Raw genomic sequence first — 19932 nt, forward strand, 5'->3', positions numbered from 1 at the left:
AGTATTTTGTGCTTTTCTGAACATCAGAAAATATTGATTTAAATTAAAATTAAGATAAAGCTTTGGATTTGGGCATACATTCTTAAACATATCAGATGTTGAACAGATGTAAACATGTCAGCAGGCTACACAGCTATAACAGTCTGTTCTTGAACTGTGTTTTGGTTAGAAGGGTGTGGAGGATTGGCTGAGATTCAAACCTGCCTCTCTCTCTCGCTCAGTGTCCTTCTGTTTCACTGCCTCTCTCTGTCATAGTCACGCCCTCTACCCTGGTGTGGTGTGCAAACCCCTTCTCCACTGGCTCTATTAAATTGGGAAGTTCGGTAGCCCAGAGGTGCCACTCCTTACAGCAGCTAGAGAAATTGCCCAGCGGCTCTAGCCTAAGCTTCGCTTTCAAATTTACTTCGGCAGACAGGTAAGGATGAATTACTTAGTATCTAATGAACAAGAGAAGGATCAGTACATTGTAAAAGTGTGATTTTACTTCTATTTTAAAAGTTTTTTTAAAAAATTAAACAGAGAAAAGGCATGTATTTCATAATTTCCAAATGTATATTTGCAGACGTAGGTTAACACTGAAGAATAGGAGAAAAATGGGATTTTGCTTTAAACACAAGTGCGATATGTGCTAAAGGCTCTGGCTTACATGTAGAACATATACTGTAGGTTTTGTAAGAATAAACCTTGTAATGTTTCACTCTAGTGTTTAATTTTAAGTTTGGGGCTTTAGGTGTGAACTTTTGAAAGAGTAAAAAAAACAGATCTTGTTTATAGTCCACTTAAATGATGTGATACATTAATTAAAAAGGCATAGCTTGTTATTTAGCTGCTGTTATTACAGTGCATATAAGCTTTGGATGCAAAAGCAGTTTATTATATTGTAATGTTTTTTAATTACTCATTTAAATTAAGGGGTCTATTTCAAGAACTATGTTTAAACTCAATGTGTTATCATAAATCTGTCCTATTTGTATAACAATGGCTTAATTCTCTGTGTTTTGTAAATGCAAAAAAAACCCCTCAATATCTAGTGTTTTTTAAGATGTATACAAGTCATTAATTCTAGTACCTTATGTAAAGAATTTGGAGCTCATAGCAATCGTATTTGTGATCAATGTTGTCATTAAATGGGTGTTTTGATTAAAAATCCACCAAAATTTCTATTAATAAAATCTTTACGGTCACCCCTTTAAGAAGAGGTGTATAGAATGTTTATATCATTTTAATTTAATTGTCTTGCAACCCAACCAACCCAGGGAAATTATCTGTCACATTTTATAAAAACATATATTGGTTTTAAAAAAGGTTTTTTTTTGCTTTTAAAAATTACCAATTTGTGTAGAATATTTTAAAAGTATTGATTACAGCAAATGGAGGAGGTATGGTGGCACAGTGGTTAGCATTGCTCTCGGCCTGTGCTTGGGCCCTGGATTCAATGCCAGACCTGCTATCTCTGTGGAGTTTGTATGTTCTCCTTGTATTTGCATGGGTTTCCTCTGGGTGCTCCTGTTTCCTCTACAGTACAAAGACATACTGGTAGGGTAAGGCTTCTTGGAAAACTGACCCTGGTGTGAGTGTGTCTGCGTTTATGTCTGTGAGTGCCCTGCAATGGATTGGTGTCCAGTTCAGGATGTATCCTGTCTTGTGCCCGTTTCCAAGATAGGCTCTGGCTCCCCTGCAACCCTAATATAGCAATCTATATAAGGTGTATGTATACTATAAAAGCTCAATATCACTTAAAACCAATTTCCTACAATTTGTTGTGAATTCAAAAAACAATACCTCATGCAGGTAACAGGGAACTGTAAATTAGTTTTTTAAAATAACTATACCCAGAACTGGTCTTTACTCTTCTGTTCAGAGAAGGTTAAATAAGTGGAAATGCTGCTTTTATAAAAAATAAAAAGATACTTTATTTTCCAGAATACTAAAAAAAAGTCATGAAATACAGTCGATTTAACTTGTGTATAGAATCACAAGAGTGTTTCACGTATTACTGTGTCCATTGTTCTGAGAGTAATAGATAAGATCACTTTATTGGCCATATACAATTTCTTGCATTAGGAATTTGTCTTTTCGCATACCCCAGCTTGCTCTCCATGAGACACACAGACAGGGAGAGAGAAGCTTGGGGTCAGAGCACACAGTCAGCTATTGTACAGTGCACCTGGAGCAGCTGGGGTTAAGGGCCTTGCTCAGGAGCCCAATGGAGTAGGATTCCTCTGGCAGCCACAGGATTTGAACCGGCAACCTTCCAGCCACTCGTTCAATGTCAGTTGAGTAGACTGCAGTGCCGTTCTGCAGACTGAAATAAAGGAAACAAATGTTACAAAACATAAATACTAATATAGAATAGTTACAAATAAATATCTTTTCAATTTTATAATATAGTGCACAGAAGTTCTTTAAACCTGAAAGCTGTCCTGGATTGAGAATCAGGACACAATGATAAATAAGATAATACAATGATACAATATTATTAACACGTGCTTGATACAAACACTGTGATGGATTTAGGGAAATGATGAAAGTCTAATACTTATAAGTTTTAGCCCTTAACTACCAGGTCTGTTCTCATTTGCAGGCCAAACCAAGACTGTTAATTAGATCAAAACTGAAGCTAAACTATAGATTTCTCTATTGAAATCTTTTGAAATGCAGCTATTTAATTAAGAGGTGAAACTGCTTTGACAATTTCATCTTAAAATCCAAAGTGTTTTTTACCAAGTTGTGTAAAATGATGCATATTGAGGCTTAGGTCTTTTTTTTTTCAAATTTCACTCAGTCACAATAAGTTATATTTTGTTATGATAACTAAAAAAAATGTTTAGGTTGGCTCATTCCAGAGCTTGAATTCTCAAACACTAGTTTATTCCTTGAGCAGTAACTGCATAATTTTTCTTCACAGAGCTACAAACTTTTTGCCAAAGCCAAAGAAGGGAAATGCACAAGAAACACGATTAATCTTACAGATAGCAATACAAACTTTGTATTCAAGACACTATGTAAAGTTTTTGATACCCAGTTAAGGCAGTCTTAGATTTATTTCCTTTGATGTGGTTGATGACAGCATGCATACGGCTTCAAATCTCAAGAACAGATAATTATTTCTTCTTATTTTGGAGCTGTATAAGTGTTCAGCTGGCATCATCATATAAGAATGTATTATGTACTTCCTGAAGAAAAAAAAAGTGTTTATGTTTGAAGGCCACAATTCTGTGATGACGAGCAGTACAGTCAGCAGTTAAGGGACAGCAAAAGAGGGGGTCTGAAGATATTTTCCTTCGGATCTTTTTGGTAGCAGAATTAACAGTCTCTACCCACAACTCTATAGCACTGAAATATTATACAGACTGTTGCACAGATTGCTTGAATGTTTTAGTGGCCAGGAATTTTAATATACTGTAACTCCCTGACTTCCCTAATGAAAATAAATTTGAAAGAAATAATTCTTTATAAAGAATTAGAACATTTCTATAGAAAACTACAGATAATTTATACAATAAGGCATTTTCTGAAGAACTTATATGAGAACTTTGTGTTACGCTTCATAAATCCTCATTTGAACTTCTGAAAAGCCAGTAATTAATATTTAATATAATTGTAATTTAATATAATATAATTGTAATATTGTATAGAGTTGAATACAGATATTATTTTTAGGTATGTACAGTATACTGTATACCAACACAACAAATAAAAAGTGGTTGCAGTTTCATCCATCCATTTTCACTTTTTTCACCCCAAAACCATAGTGTGCAAGGCATAGATGCACCCCTAATGAAGAAATTTCACATTATTGACTTCAGTTAAAGATTCCCAGTGGGAGCAGAACATACTTTGTTCATGCAGCTGTATTTCAAAATTCAAATAACTAATCCTTCTCTCACACATTTCCAGGCCTAGCTGGAGGATCACTTTTATCAGTATCCTGGACTTCCTCTCTTTGCCACCTCAAATAATGTGAATTTATAACCACATTTTTCTGATGTTAATGAATGCCTTTCCCTGAGGTAACAGAAAACATATTATGTCCATCACTTAATCCTTTCTTTTAATTATCTTTGGTTCTTCTGAGATCTGAGTTTTGTTTTTTTTGCTCTGGGTTGTCTTAGTTTTGTTTGCTGAAAGCTTGGCTTCCCCTGATAAGGATCTGAACCACAACTCAGAACATTATTACAAAACTCTCGAGGTCACTTGAAAGCCAGTGCTGAAGCTAAACTTGAGTTTACAAAGCCAGAGTCCACTTTTTTTCTCATAAATTAAGGCAGATTTAGTTTTAGCAAAATAGTACATTGAATCAGAAAAATATTCCTGTTTGGACAATATCCTCAAACAATGCACTTAGCTTTGTGAGAATCTGTATTTGGATGTTAGAAACACCTACCACTGTCTTTGTAAGTTGATTAAATTTCAAATATTTGTTTTGTTGTTTTTTTGATTGGTTAGCAAATAATTTGCTGTTACCTTAACTATTTTGTATTGTGTGTACAGTAACTCTTAGCTGTCTTTCTCTAATATTTAAACATCCTTGAAACAGTATAAAGTTCTTTTAGTCATTTTACAGTAATCATTTTGCATCTCATGAAAGGCCTGATCCTGGTTGCATAGATCACCTCAAAGCTGTACATTTCTATTGCAAGTGTAAACAGAACAAATCACCCTCATAAGAGCACTTCCTTATAAGGCAACAGCTATTCTACAGATTACCTCATTCCTCAGGAACAGACTGTCTGATCCTAATCAGCAGGAATGGGAGGGATGTTCTGGAAGTGACTGGAGCAGACATTAACAAATGCAGCAGTGGAAAGAGCTATTAACACATATGGAAAATGAACAAAACAGTTTAACTTAAAAGCATTGTTGGGTGGGAAACAATATCCTGTACTTCACCAAAATTCATATGATGTACATGGAAAAAATTAACTATATACCAATACTAAAAACAATAATACAACAATACCTATGTATATACAATATGTTGTAAATGAAACTGCCTAATGGGGTCTGTACTTTTTCTGTTTTAGATTGAGACACTATACTGATTTAAACATGTTGAATATAGGTTTGCTCTTCCATCCGAAATAAAAAGGTAGAACATAAGTACATCTCTTTTTTGTCAAAAAACATATTTATAAAAATCTGCATTGTTTTATTTATGTATATGGACCTATTATTTTTTATTGAGGATTAAGTAATAGAAATAATGACTGTACTTTTGCTTCACAGGATGCCTTTTGGTGGAGGAAACAAATGTGGAGTATGTCAGAAAGCTGTGTACTTCGCAGAGGAAGTGCAGTGTGACGGAAAGAGTTTCCACAAATCATGCTTTCTCTGCAGTAAGTTCAGCTGCTGTTATTCTGAAATTGTGATCTCATGACAGAGTCAGATGTCTGCTAATTTCCCTAAATGTTTGTCAAGAGATATTTTTAAAAAAGCATGAGACTACTGCACATCCACAGTCACAGCTCTTTTTTACTGCATCTAGGATAATATAGTTAACTATACCTTGTTAACAGTTTTATTGTTAACTACTGTATATAAGGGAAACATGGGCACACAGGTTATATACTGTATCTGAGTGGGGAGCTGTGTCAAGCAAGGAAGCTGAAAAAGAAAAAGTAGAGGTTAATTCCACACTGAAAAGTAGAAGGACAAAACAATGGTTTGGCTGTTTAGCCTTCTTTATATGTGACAGAGAGAGAGGGTGCAGGATGATAAAGTAATAGGGGTGGGTAAGGAGAGCAAAAGATAGCTAATTCTCTCTCACCAAAACATGCATGTTAGGTTTGATTGGATACTTTAAAACCTAACCCCATCACTTCTCATCTCCTCCACCCAGGTTTTTTTTACTGAATAACCCCACCACCTTACTGGATAGCAACACTGGGTGACGATTTAGCAGAATTTCTTAAATTGTTTTGGGAGCACGTGTGGAGATTAAAAAAATTAAGTAATCTCTATAGACGCGTATTTCTGTTAAGGAATTTGGAGTATTTAGCAGTAAAAAACACATAAAGCTCTTCAGAAGATTGTCATTACTGTTTAAAATGTAAGTAGCCATATTTGGTAATAAACAAGTGATGCTGAGTCCATCTTCCTTTTAAGGAAGAAAAGGTAGGGGCATAGCAGGACACTGGAATGCTCTACAGTCATTCAAAATCATTGCCTAATAATTTAACAGTCAGTAGTGATCTGCAGACAACATCTGCTATAGAATAGGTTTTATTTCCTTAATGATTAATTAATCGATTTTCCCTATACCAAGATGAATGTTAAATTAAATTTTTCAAACCAGTCAAAAATTTGTAATTAAAAGGATAATTGCTTCTTCTTCTTTATCTTTAATTTGTAAATGATTTTTTTACTTTTTAGCTGTCATATTTTGTGTATATGAATTTATAATATATAAAGTGAACATAAAACCGGAACTAAAAATTGCATTTTGGAAAAGGGAACACATATTGTAGGTTTAAACACTTTATTTTATTAATGCTATACTGTATAAAGGTGCTTTAAAGTTAAAGTGCTTAGAACTGCAGTTTACCACTATATTTCTTCATCCTAAAGACCAAATAAGAATCGTTACAAACAAGACAAAGCCATTTAGGCCATCAAACACATTAGTAGCTAAGTGATTCAAAGATCTAATTCAAAACTGTATTACAATAAACCAGAAAATCAGCTTCAACAACATGGCTCAGTAGCTTGTTCCCTACTCCCGCAACTCTTTCAAACAAGAAGCCTATCAGTAATGCCTAAGCCTAATAATAATCAGTTAAATATCATGCCTCCTAAAAATGATCCTACTCAGCCACCAATGTCATTTTGAAGACCACTTGTTTCTGTTCAGTTTCGAACGAGAACCTGTTAGAGAATGAAAACAAGTAGACTCCTTAAGAGCAAAAATGAATGGGGGACCATTTGGACCATTTGGTTCTGATTCCCTATAGTGAAATAATAAGTACTTGTTGTACAAGCCGCAGTACTTAACAAAATGAAAACTCCAAATCAAATCTAAACTGCATGACTTTTGAAGGCGAGAAGAACCTAGAGCAACCATAGGACCTAGTAAGCTATGAGATACAGTAGTGCTAATCACTATACCATTGTGATGCTGTAGAACTGTGCAATCACTTACCCACTTCCTGCAATATTCAATTTTTAGTTCTGTGCCTTTTTTTGTTAAGTGGTGTGTAAGAAGAATCTTGACAGCACAACAGTGGCAGTCCACGCAGATGAGATTTTCTGCAAAGCCTGCTATGGCAAGAAGTATGGACCAAAAGGCTATGGATATGGACAAGGTGCAGGGACACTGAGCATGGACAAGGGTGAAAGTCTTGGGATCAAACCTGAAGAGTAAGTCAAGAATTCATTAGTTTCAGAACATTGTTGTTTCTTGTTCCATAGTGAATTAATCCATTGGTTGTAATCTGAATTATGCATACTTTTTCTATAATGATGAATTATCCATTTGTTATCAGAATATTCCATTTTCATTGTTGAGGAGACCCAGACTCTATCCTGGAAGCATATAAGCAAGGCAGTACCACATCCAGAATGGGATGCCAGTGGCAAACATACTGTACAGACAGACAAACACAAACATGTTTAAATTTTGTATCTGCAACTCTCAACAACAGGATCTTGATCATGTTACACACCTGTGTGTAAAATAATATATTTATACATATTAATATATGTGTAAATATGCTATATACTGTACAGTATGTAATGCATGTAGCCATGCTCTCCTTCTGTTTGGATTCAATCACGGTTACTCCTAGACAGAAAGCAAACACAGCACTGTTCCCGAGACAGTGGCAAACTCCCCAGAACCAAAAAGATTGTGTGTTCTATTGTGGCAGAATTCTATACTGACTACATACAGATGTAGGAGGAGTGGCATTGCTTCCACAACATGTTCAGTAAACTCTTTTGTATACAATTTAGGCTACTGAAAGATCACGCAGTCAGATTCCGAAACCCTACAGACACAACAGCAGGCGTACTCTATTTTGAGAAAAAAATCCACTCAGATGTACCTAACAGCATTTGAATAAAGTATTTCCATCCACCCGTCCACTTTCAAACCACTTCTTCCAATTCAGTGTCAAGGGGGAGCCAGAGCCTATCCTAGCAAGCAATTGGTGCAAGGCAGGGCACACCTAGAGAGACACTAATACACTTATACCAGGGCCAGAAGCCAATTATCCTACCAGTATGTCTTTGCACTGTGGACAAGTGAACACAATGACAACATTCAATCTCCGTGCAAATAGTACCCCAGGTCCAGAATTGAATCCAGGGCCCTAGCACTATGAGGTAATAATGCTATCCACTATGCCACCATGTCATTTGAATATGGTATTTAAAATTATTCATTAAAAATGTTTTTTTTTAAGTTACCCTGTTACTATGTTATTAACAGTGATAGCTGAAAACACATTAAAAGTGCATATCATTGACGGTATGCATGTTTTGATTAATTCATCTATTATTCCATTACCATTTGTATATCCATTTATCCTGTTCACACTGACCTCTGGCACGCAGTGATTTACTCATTATCCACTGAATACAAGGCATATAAATATTGGTAATCATACAGTAAGACATAGTATAACGGCAGAGTCGGGATGGATGGATTATAAATTGTAAATTGTAAATTGTAAATTGTAAATTGTAAAGTTTGCTACAGATAGTACATTCCTGATGATTTTAGCTGTTAGGTTAAATCAACAGCACTAAATGCTGTTTTAGTGCTGTAGATTTAACCTGACAGCTAAAAGCATCAGGAATGTACCATCTCTAGCAAACTTTACATGTGATAGTTGGAGAGATGTATGTAATGCAGATGTTTAAGGGAAAAGTAAGGAATATAAAATGAATCATTTTATAACTGTAAATTCCTTTTCATTTTGCAACTGACAAAATATTACGGAATTAAAACATTTAATATGGATAATAAAATCTCTTTATTCATTTTTACCAAATAGGGCTGCACCTCACCATCCCACCACCAACCCCAACCCATCAAAGTTTGCTCAGAAGTTTGGGGGCTCAGACGTATGCCCACGCTGCAGCAAGGCTGTCTATGCTGCAGAGAAGGTTGTGGGAGCTGGCAACGTAAGTAGGAGAAACTGCTGCTCACTGTAAATTTACAGACTTCCTCAGCTGAGAATCAGACTTTTGAAGTAAATATGTGGATAGCATGGGGGGACAAATAATATTGGAGGGAGAGATTGACAAAAGTACCATTTTCTCTGAGAAAAAGATGTTAAAAGCTGTGTTCTCATTGCCAATATTCCAAATAGCTTGGATGCTCAAACTATCCATCAAAATGGAACTGGGTGTGAATGCAGGAAACAATTCAAGATTTGAAAGTCATTTGTGATCTGCCTTCCAAAACTGGCACTTTTCTTTACTTGCTAAATTATTAGTTATTAATTTCTTATAGAAGATGGACAATGATGTGTAGTCAAAGTAATATGCCCTTCCTCTTTCTTCTTTTTAGTTTTTTTTTCCTTTTTTTGTTTGGCCAGTTCAGTAGTTAAGCCAGTTTTTGTGATCTTAACTACACACATGCAGTTTTAACAGTTGTTTTCTCATTAATAATATTTAAATTAATTGATGTTCAAGCATTTGAATGATCATAATCATGTAACTGTTGGTAAGTAAGACTTTGTATTTAGAGAGTTTTTCTCAGGTAGATGATTGGCAAGTCAATTAGCAGTTATGAAGTATGTAAAAAATTGTTTACAGACAATCAATGTTGAATACAGGGATTTCACTGACATAGGAAACTCCTCAGGGATATATCACATACTTTATTTATTATTTTTTATTATTATTATTAATTATACATTTAAAATTTAGTGACTGATTTTGTAAGATCCCAGAAGTTAAGCAAGGCTGGGCCTGGTCAGTACTTATTGTGCAATAAGTACTGGTAGTACTGGTACTGGTAGTCTGGAAGTACAGTACTGGTAGACATACTGTATAAGGAAAATCAGGTTGTTCTGTCAATGGTATTGGTGAACTCTTGTATCTGGACCACATTTTTTATACCAGGGTCCCAGTATAGTGGACAGGCACATGGTACTGTAAGAGTCCTGGAGACAAGATCTTAAACTCAGGTCCTGAGTGAGGTAGTGTAGGGGTGATAACCCTAGAGTTCTGGCTACATTCTACTCTGAGTTTGCATATTTGACATTCTTAAAGTTTCCCCTTAATTCAATTTTTTGAAGCAATTTATTACTTCTCCACGTGATCCTGCTGTGTAGAGGAGCAATTGGCACATACCTATAGGGGCTGCTGTGCACCCAGGTGGGCTCTACACTTCAGTGGTTGGTCCCCATGGGTCCCCATGTACAGTATATGTATAGCACTTTTGGGTCCCATAAGTTGAAAAGTGATATAGAAATGAAATAAATAATATGAATAATAATAATATTTAAAATATATTTAAATATGCACCATGTAGGTATTATGTAGGAATTGTACCCTAATACAATATACCCATTTCTATGAGATGATTATACTGTATACATAAAACAAAGCATAAACTGTTATACATTAATCAAAGCTCTGAATATTTAGGAAGATATGAATGTATATATCTTCTCTCAGAACTGTTAATTACATTCGATTTCAAAACCTAAAAGAATAATTTAAATAAATGAAATAAAAAGAACACAAATCATATCCCACTACAGTTCATACTGCAGTTATGCAAAGGGACCATTACAGCATTACACGTCCTCATTTAATTCAGATTTGCTAATAATTGCAGTTCATAAATTTAAAATACACTGTGTTTTAACTTTTGTTTAAATCACCAATCACTTTTCAGTGCCTCACTATTTCAATAAATTAGCTTCTGTTTTACTGCATTTGTCTTCTAATGGCTGGAAGATGTTTTGAAATTTTACTTGTCAATCAAATTAATTTATTTCCAGCGCAACATTTAATCATATACATTTATAAAGATACTGTGCGTATGTTATGTAATTTTTTTTATCAAAAAGGCGATAAGCAAAAGTTATTAACTAGGTTATAAAATTACATTGTTCACAACTACCAGAATGAGTATTTACAGTACATCATGTGAATTAGATAATATTAATGTTTTTTTTTAACATGCTACAAATTATTCTTGATTTTTCTTGATAAAGACCACCAATATCTGAACACATAACCTGAGCCAATGTTACTTTTCTCCTCTGTTCAGTCTTGGCACAAGAGTTGCTTCCGCTGTGCTAAATGTGGGAAGGGTCTGGAGTCCACCACCTTGGCAGACAAGGACGGAGAAATCTATTGTAAAGGTGTGGGTCCTTCCTGCTAATTGACAAGATACAAAGGATTGGATTCTGACACTGTGCAGGATTGTGTGTGTTACAAAAGCAGAGATTTAGATTTTCTTTTTAAAAAGCTTATTTTACACAATTATTTACATTAATATTATAATTACTTAATCTAATGAGAAATAATTGCCATTATGTTATAAAACTAATAATTTAGAATGAGTCACAGGGTTTATGTCAATTAATCTCTTCCATAAAGTAAAGTTTGTAAAAATGTAACAAAGAAAATACTTTTTGTAATACCCTAATGCACATTTATGCATGTGTTGTTATACTGTATTTTATTATAATAATTACATGTATTTTTCTGACTCCACAGGATGTTATGCTAAAAACTTTGGTCCCAAAGGCTTTGGATTTGGGCAGGGAGCAGGGGCATTGGCTCATGCCCAGTAGAGAACTGCCCAGGTCTACAGAATACCAAGGACACCTGGGTCTCTCCGATTCCTGTCACATCTTCATTCCTGCCCCCATGTTTATTACATGATGTTATACTAGCAAAATTCCACATGAGCTCTGACTCACTAGGCCAGATTGGCACCTCCCCTGTGAAAGACATACATCCCACAAGGTATTTCAGCAGAGCATATGCTGTATGGGTATTGAGACGGAACTTTACTACAGTAAAAGGCTACAAGTGCTAGTATACTCTCCTATTTGAAGGAATTTACAGTATTAATCCTTTTAGATAAAAGTGCTTTTGTAAAATATTTTTATCAACCAACAAAAGCCTTTGCATTTCAGATGCCTATGAATGCAAAACTGAACTTGCTGTATCACAATTGTACCATTAACTAGAAATATCTGTGAGACAAGAAATTAAATTAGAATGTTCACACTACGGTTATGCAAAGATACCACTACAGAGAACAAAACACCATACAGTACACCATGCTCTCAGTGTTGTCTGACTGAGTGAGTCAGAGCTTCTATCTATACTGCTTGCTTGAAAGCTTGCTAATTGACATGTACTGTACCTCCAGAATTCACAGATATGCCAAGGTAGAGTAGCTCAAAATGGTGTTTGGACACTTACAATTTGTGTTTGTATTGTTTTCTGTCTTTGGAAAGGATTCAAATATTTTGCATATATCCAGAATCAAGACTGTTGCATACTATACATATATATGGCAGAATAAACTGAAGGAATGTGTAAAAGAATTCTGTAGGCGTGTGTAGAAATATCTCATGGCTTTTCATCATGTGAGAACATGAAAATGACACACTTTACCACTGTATCATTTGTACACAAGTTTGCCTTAAAAGTCACAAGAGGAACAGATCACAAAGTGCATTCCAGTGAGGTATCACTATGTAAGCTTTCAATACCTGAAGTGTTCACAACAAACTGTAATAAAACCATGAAAATACCATAACAGAGACTGACAGACACACTGTGCACAAAACACAGGGATGTCCATCCTTTAAAATATCAAGGGATTGTGTTAATTTTGGTGCTGCTGGATGGAGGACAGATATCAAAACTCAACAGATGGATTAGTATCAGCAGGAACTTTAGGAGCTGAATTTAACTGCCCATTGCACTACTGCCACCAAAATATTTGTCTGCATAAATAATAATAGTTTAACTCTACATTTACATGTAAAAAGGTTGAAAGGAGCTTTTAAAGAAGGACCTCATGTTTTTCTTTTTGCAGTATTTAAAACCAATACATGATCTACTAACTCAAAGAAGAAGAGTAGTGTTTTATGTGAAGAATGTGTAGAATATTTAAGATTAAACATCACTGGTGTAAGATACAAAAGGGGAATATTGTAGAATGAAACTGTAGATCAAATCATTTAAAATATTCACTGAAGTGAACTATAATTTGTCTTTTAACACATTATTGTCTGTAATTATGCTAAGCATGGGTCTGAACAAGATTATATTAGGATCAGATGTCTGTTCTCAGGAATAACAATCTTAATCTGTAACTGAACTAATTGTTCAAGCTTGTAAGAAAGAAGTTGGATTGTAATATTAAATATTATAAATTGGGTTGCAATATGATATAGCAGATTTGTTTAATGAAATTGAAAATGTTATTCATATTCTAATGAGAAATACAAAAAATGTTAAGTCTGGCAAAGGACTTCTCTTTTCATTTACTTTTATAATTTCCATATCTTTAATTCAGCAATTCTGACGAGTGGGGATTGTTTAACAGAAAAAAGGTATGTTTATGTTAAATATTGCATTGGATAGATTCTAACAATTCCATACTGTATACAGGTTGATATCTAAATGTTCTGCAGAATAAAAAAAAATCTTCAAATGAAAAGCTACCTTAATGATTTTTAGATAGAAATTTACTGGTTTGGCTGAGGGAGTGATGGCCTGCCCACATGAATGAGAAAGGGATGTGGTACAATGAATGCTGGGAAAGTGTGTTAGATACCTGATACCCATGTTTACGTGACTGGAAGTGAGTATAAGGCTGGGGTTCTCCCTCCCCTGAACCTCCTTTAAAATCTCCATGAAAAGCAAAATTAATTAATTCCACATGTACTACAGTATGTACTGTACACCAAACATTTGTTTTCAATAATCCTTTTACACAGAACATACAATACTAATGTCTGAGGTCTAGTGGAGTTCTTGAAAGTTTCGGTTGGGTATTTTAGTGTTGGTAGTGTTAAATGCAAAACAATTGCCACACAATAGCGAATTATCTTCCAACTTCACTCACAGTGTCTGATATTTTGCATAATAACACTGGCAACAACAGGAAACAGCTGCAAGGCTGACAAGACCTAGACCAAGACCAAAATCCTTCTCTCCAGCACACAGAACAATTGTTACTGGCAGCAAATGCTCTATACATCTGGTTTCAGAAATCCATTTTTATCAGGATCACTTGGTTTTGTCATCCAATTGCTGTAGAGGTAGTTTGCACTGAAAATTGTAGTTACTGTGGTTTACACAGGCTTATTTTGAAAGTTTTTGCAAATTTGCAACTAGAATAAGGCGGTGTTGATCAATTTCTACGTTGAAAACTAGAACCAGATTCTACCTACAAAAAGACACTTTTAACACATTTTTATTTGTATTCACATTTGACCGTACAAACATATTCAAAATAGCCAGAAGCTAATATCAACTTAGGAATTTGTGGATTTTAATTCACTTTATATAATGCGATTAGTGAATACAGGATACTATTAGTAAATTTCAAAACTAAAGAGTAACTGCATCATCATGGGATCACCTCCATTTAATATATTGCTGCTTTCAGTTTGCTTCACAGGATCACTGATTTTAACATATAAAATATATTAGAGCAGGAGTAAAACTGGAAGTAAAACTCAAACTAAAATATACACCACTTGGACTTTTCACATCTCTCACATCAACAGCTAAACCATCCCATCTTCTGACAGTCTTTTGAATAGAAGAAGCCTGCCCTGAGCAGTTAATGGTAAGTGTGCCCACTCAATGAAAATGAGTCTTTTGTCTACATTATCATGGCAGTCTGTCAGACAACTCAATAACTCAAGGAAGTCAGCAGTCTAGCCACAGTAATTAAACTGGCAGTTGCATTATATACAGTAAATAGTTTTACTGGTGGTCCCTCTTAAACAGTAAAAACTGCAATGTGCTCATAACGTGAAAATAACTATGCAGTGCTTTACGGTTTGATCCATGTCAGGTTTAACAAGTTTCAGCTATGCAGATTGTTATGCATATGTTATGCAGATTACATTTTTAGATTTAATACACTTAAAATGTTGTCCACTCACTCACACAGTTATACATATACATCATTTTTACAATGTATTTATATAGTATTATAATATCTAAATAATCTAATATCTTAATAACATATAGTAATATACAGCAACCGGTCATGGAATAAATTTCAGAAAGAGCAATTGCTAAATCATTAAATTGTCAAACCTCCACATGGTAAGAGTTTTATTTACAAGACAGTTTGCTTTTTAAAATAAATGTGAAGTATTTGTCATTACTGAGCGAACAGCCTACATTATTATGTAGTGTAATTGGTGGTTTAAAGTAATAGAATAACCAAATCTAGGCCTCCTAAAACAAGCACATACAGTAACAAAAAAGGAACTTGTTTTGAAGGTGAAAGAGGAAGACTGGATCAAGAGACATCTGCATAGTGTTAGCTTACTGGCTCTTAGCAAGCATAGTTTCCTAGGTTTGCTGCTTAACATTGTCAGTAATAAACAGCAGACAGGTCTTTCCCTAAAAGGAAAGTCCCGACAGATGCCAAGATTCAATGTACTACAGAAAAAAATCCTTGGCAGAAACCCATTATCTCACTCTGTCATGAGGAAGCACAAATTAAAGGTTACGTTTTTTCATCTAAAATACAAGACTAGTGGTTACAAATAAAAAGGCACTCAAGCTGTACTCACCCATAAAGATACTATTCAGACAAGTGCTGAGCAGAAAAATGTAATGGCACATTTTAAATATGTATATATATTTTAAATATGTATATTTAAAATGTATATCTAATATTGAAATATATGTATTTATTTTTAAATAGTATATTTAGTTTCTCCCAGAAACGTGCTTAGTAGATTAACCTAGGCAAGTAATAATAAAACAATTAATGTCACTGAGTATTTTCAGAAGTGGGTTAACATATAGTAACATAAACACAGACCTGTGAACACAAATAGACATTCAAATGCTTTCTGGTCACAGAAACTTACAATTTTGTCCAAAAGCACATAAAAAAACCTAATCCAGTTACATTATGTTGTTGGTAAAACATTAACATATGTTCTACACCTCAGGATCTCTTCCTCACGTTGTCTGTCCCAAATCCATCCATCCATTCATTCATCCATCAAACCTGCTTTATCCAGTACAAGGTCATGGGGGAAACTAGAACCTAAGCAACAGATGCAAGACAGCACACCAGTCATTTGAAGAGCAGACACAAACAAAGACATGAATAAACTCACACCAGGCCTAATTTTACAGAAGCCAATTAGTCTACCAGCATTTGGACTGTAGGCTGTGGGAGGAGTGTGGGAAGAACCTGGAGTATCTGGAGGAAACCCAGGTGAACAAGAGGAAGCACATAAAAACTCGATGCAGGAACTAATGCTAACAACTGTGCTAATTGGAAAGACAATGTGATATACAGTATACTGTTGCACTAAAGAAATACAGCTCTCATATCGTGACGACGGTGGTCCGGTGCTCAGGGGCGTAGTGCAGGCAAACAAGTCCAAACAGTCCAGGGGGAAATCTAGGGTGCAGTCCAGGGTCCAGAAACTGGGAGATCCATCACAGACAAATAAGGTTAAAATCTGGAACGAGATCCGGAACAGGAACAGGGATTAAAAAACAGGGTTACGGAGCCAGGCACTCTGAGCCCCGAACTCAGATGGTCAGGACACCGTGATGAAGCCTATGCTCTCTCTCCTGGACCTGCTGGTAGGCGGGGTTCTGGGCGTCCTTCTCCCAATGCTGAGCCAGGAATAGCGAGAGCGCCAGGCTTAAATAATGACAGACAAAACAGGAGGCAGGTGCACAAGATCAACTAAAATACGAAAGGGCCAGAGCACACTTAAGAGGAGGGATGATGATCGTGACAGTACAGTTATGGAACGTATGACTATATCTATAGTTTCCTTTTTTAATTAAAAAATCTAAGCAATGGATGTCACCCTGTATGAGGGTATACACTAAGAAAACAGATAATATATATCGCAAGAAATCTGTACAAAAATATCAAACAAAATAGATCAAAGAAACCTTCAATTTTTGTGTGACGTTTGATCAGCCAAAGTGTTTCTTGTTGAGCTTCAGCCAGCTGAAGCTGGAGAGGATGGCTGGTAGTTGTTATCTCCTGTTGATGACATTGATCAGTTTTTCCTACGTGTTATTGCAATGCTGATATACTGTACAGTCTGAAGCAAAACACCTAATTCTTAAAAAAATCATTATGCCAATTGCTATAAAACTATCAAGTATTGTTGTACCTTCTCTGTTCCATTGAACTTCACTCTCTGTGGGGTCTGAAGAGACATTATAATCATAAATATGTCTAAGATGCAAAGTGATGTCACAAGAAATTTTAGACACTTTTTAAATATTAATATTTATATTATTGATATTGAACTTCTTTTATTTGAAATGCTTGGGCCATGCATATGTTAATACTTTTCATGGTAAGAAGAATGTCAATTTTAGTGGAGGTAATTACACAAAGGTAAGTATGCTTTGCTGCTCATTACTAACAGCATAGCCCTGTACTGTAAAAAAGTCTGAAAAAGTGATGTCCATCTGCCCCCTAGTGGTCTGCAGTTAATACTGTAACTGTGAACACTGCAAATGCGTGGGAAGAAGTTTCTGGGTTCAGTCATTACCTTACTATGCAAAGGAACAAGTAATAGGTTTATTCCATGCTGTAAAAAAGAAGAAAGAGAATACAACATTTCGGCCGTGGAGCCTTCTTCAGTTGAAGAAGGCTCCACGGCCGAAACGTTGTGTTCACTTTCTTCTTTTTTTCAGCATGGAATAAACCTATTACTTGTTCCTTTGCAGCCTACGCATGCTGACGCAGCTACCCACCTGAATTACCTTACTATGTTTTCTAAAAAAGTGACTCTTGACATCTTTTTCGGCATTTCATTGTTTAAGGATGCAGTATAAATTATATATGTACTGAAGCTGAAGGAAGTCCCTTTGTTTCTTGAAAGAAACAACCAAAAGAAAACATTGTAAAATTCCAACATACAAATAGCATGATGTATACTGATCATGAAAAGAAACCTATTACTTATAATTGCAAAATATTATTGAATTAATTATAAAGAAAATCACAAAATCTTTTTTGTAGGAACTGACATTTTGCTGAAATGACAAAAGGTGAAGGTAAATTATGCTGATTAACATTTGTCATAAACTGTGCTAATCCACTGTGAAAGTCACACATTAGCAGCATACAGTATGTGGCCACCATTAGAAAGAATACATGCTGCACATCTGTGATTCATGCTTTGTGCCAGGATGCAGATGTTTCTTGTGGGATTCTGCCCCATTCTTTTCGGAAGAACCTGGACAAGCCATGTGTCTGTTCTCTGGTCTCCGAGTCCCAGATGGCACATAATCTACCAGCTCATAACATAAATGTTCAGCAGTTTGGCCACATTCTCTTCTCACAAGAAAAACGTTTTTACGTGGGTAGAATGAGGACATTCCCTTTCCTGCTGGCATGTTATTATGTTAGGATGAAACTAGAGGAAGAACAGCAAGTGATGTCCTGGTGCCTGATCAATGTGGTATTGTGCAATCAGGTTGCCATTAATCACCAAATGTTCCGTTCTCTAGTCACTAGATTCTCCTAGCCAGATCAACACAGTTTTCCATCAATTTGTTACTCTGTAAAGAAAAAAATATCACATTGTTCTCTATGTCCTTGTCACATCCAACCAAGGACTTGGTTTAAATGCTGGTGAGTCCACCCTAAGGTGTTCTCCAACATAACAACTATTGTTTTAATAAGTGGAATATTTTGGTTTCTTTATATGTTTATCTTTTTTTATTTTCACCATGTCTGATATTCAACATTATCACCAGATCAACTCTGTCAGTAATGTGGTGATTAAGTGGATTGCAGCAGTCACACAATTACTGTATATCACAGCCAGCCATGAATGATCAATCAAAATGATTTCAAAAGCAATTTGCCTATATTCAAACCTATTTATTTTTTTATTTTACTATACTATTTTTGTACAAACACACATAGTATGATAATTTCCTTTTGATGCTCATAATATAATCATATATTTAAAACTTTGAATGAAAAAGAAAAAACATGAATTATAGTTAGTGATTAGTTATGAATGAGACATAAATAATTATAAATTATACTTCTATAATTATCATACACAAAATAATAAGGTATTTTTAATTATATAAACTGTTTTATTTATCATTCACAAAATGGACTACTATTTATGGTCTTTAAATAGTATTTCATGTTTTTTAATGGTTCTATAATGTTGAGATTCTTTGTAGGCTGTATTTATACAAAGAATTCTTGAGCAGATTTGGTAATGTTCTACAGACTCTGGGCTAAAGAGAAGGCTGTTGTTTTCTGATTATGACACATGTTTTGTACTGTATTTTCCACAGGATCTGATTGAGTTATCACACCAGTACACAGCCAGGGTTTACTTACATGGTTAAATTTGAAAAATTACATGTGTTGCTCTGGGCAATTGGGAGGTAATTGTCTTATCATTGAGATGACATTGACATGGTGTTGTACTGTATATGGTTATCTCAAAAAGTAGAATATCTGTTAAAAAAAAGTAGAGGAGTTTATTGCCATTATGTACATGTACATTGTATTTCTTATTAGCGCTGATCTCTCAGGACATACACAATACAACAGACAACAACACCATACAATGTAGATGGTACATTTATAAACATATTAAGTAATAACAATAGGGAGAAAAAATATGTTGTGAGACAATACATATGTAGTAGTGAGAAAAAAAACATAGTAGACAAAGCAAAAAGTGCAGATGTGTATTGAGTCTGAGGCATTGCAGTTAGCTGTTG

General features: G+C 35.0%; 1 protein-coding gene across 1 annotated transcript; it reads left to right on the forward strand.

Annotated features, from left to right (window-relative positions):
* Positions 1-304: 304 nt before the first annotated feature.
* Positions 305-13651, forward strand: csrp1a (cysteine and glycine rich protein 1a). The gene is made up of 6 exons (XM_088920588.1): positions 305-415; positions 5230-5339; positions 7191-7359; positions 9000-9129; positions 11234-11327; positions 11686-13651. Exons 2-6 carry the CDS (start codon positions 5231-5233, stop codon positions 11760-11762), a joined length of 579 nt encoding a protein of 192 aa, XP_088776714.1. The 5' UTR covers positions 305-415; position 5230; the 3' UTR covers positions 11763-13651.
* The last annotated feature ends 6281 nt before the right edge of the window (positions 13652-19932 follow it).

Source organism: Atractosteus spatula, chromosome 7 (genome assembly GCF_055471065.1).
Source record: "Atractosteus spatula isolate fAtrSpa1 chromosome 7, fAtrSpa1.hap1, whole genome shotgun sequence".
Classification (NCBI taxonomy): domain Eukaryota; kingdom Metazoa; phylum Chordata; class Actinopteri; order Semionotiformes; family Lepisosteidae; genus Atractosteus; species Atractosteus spatula.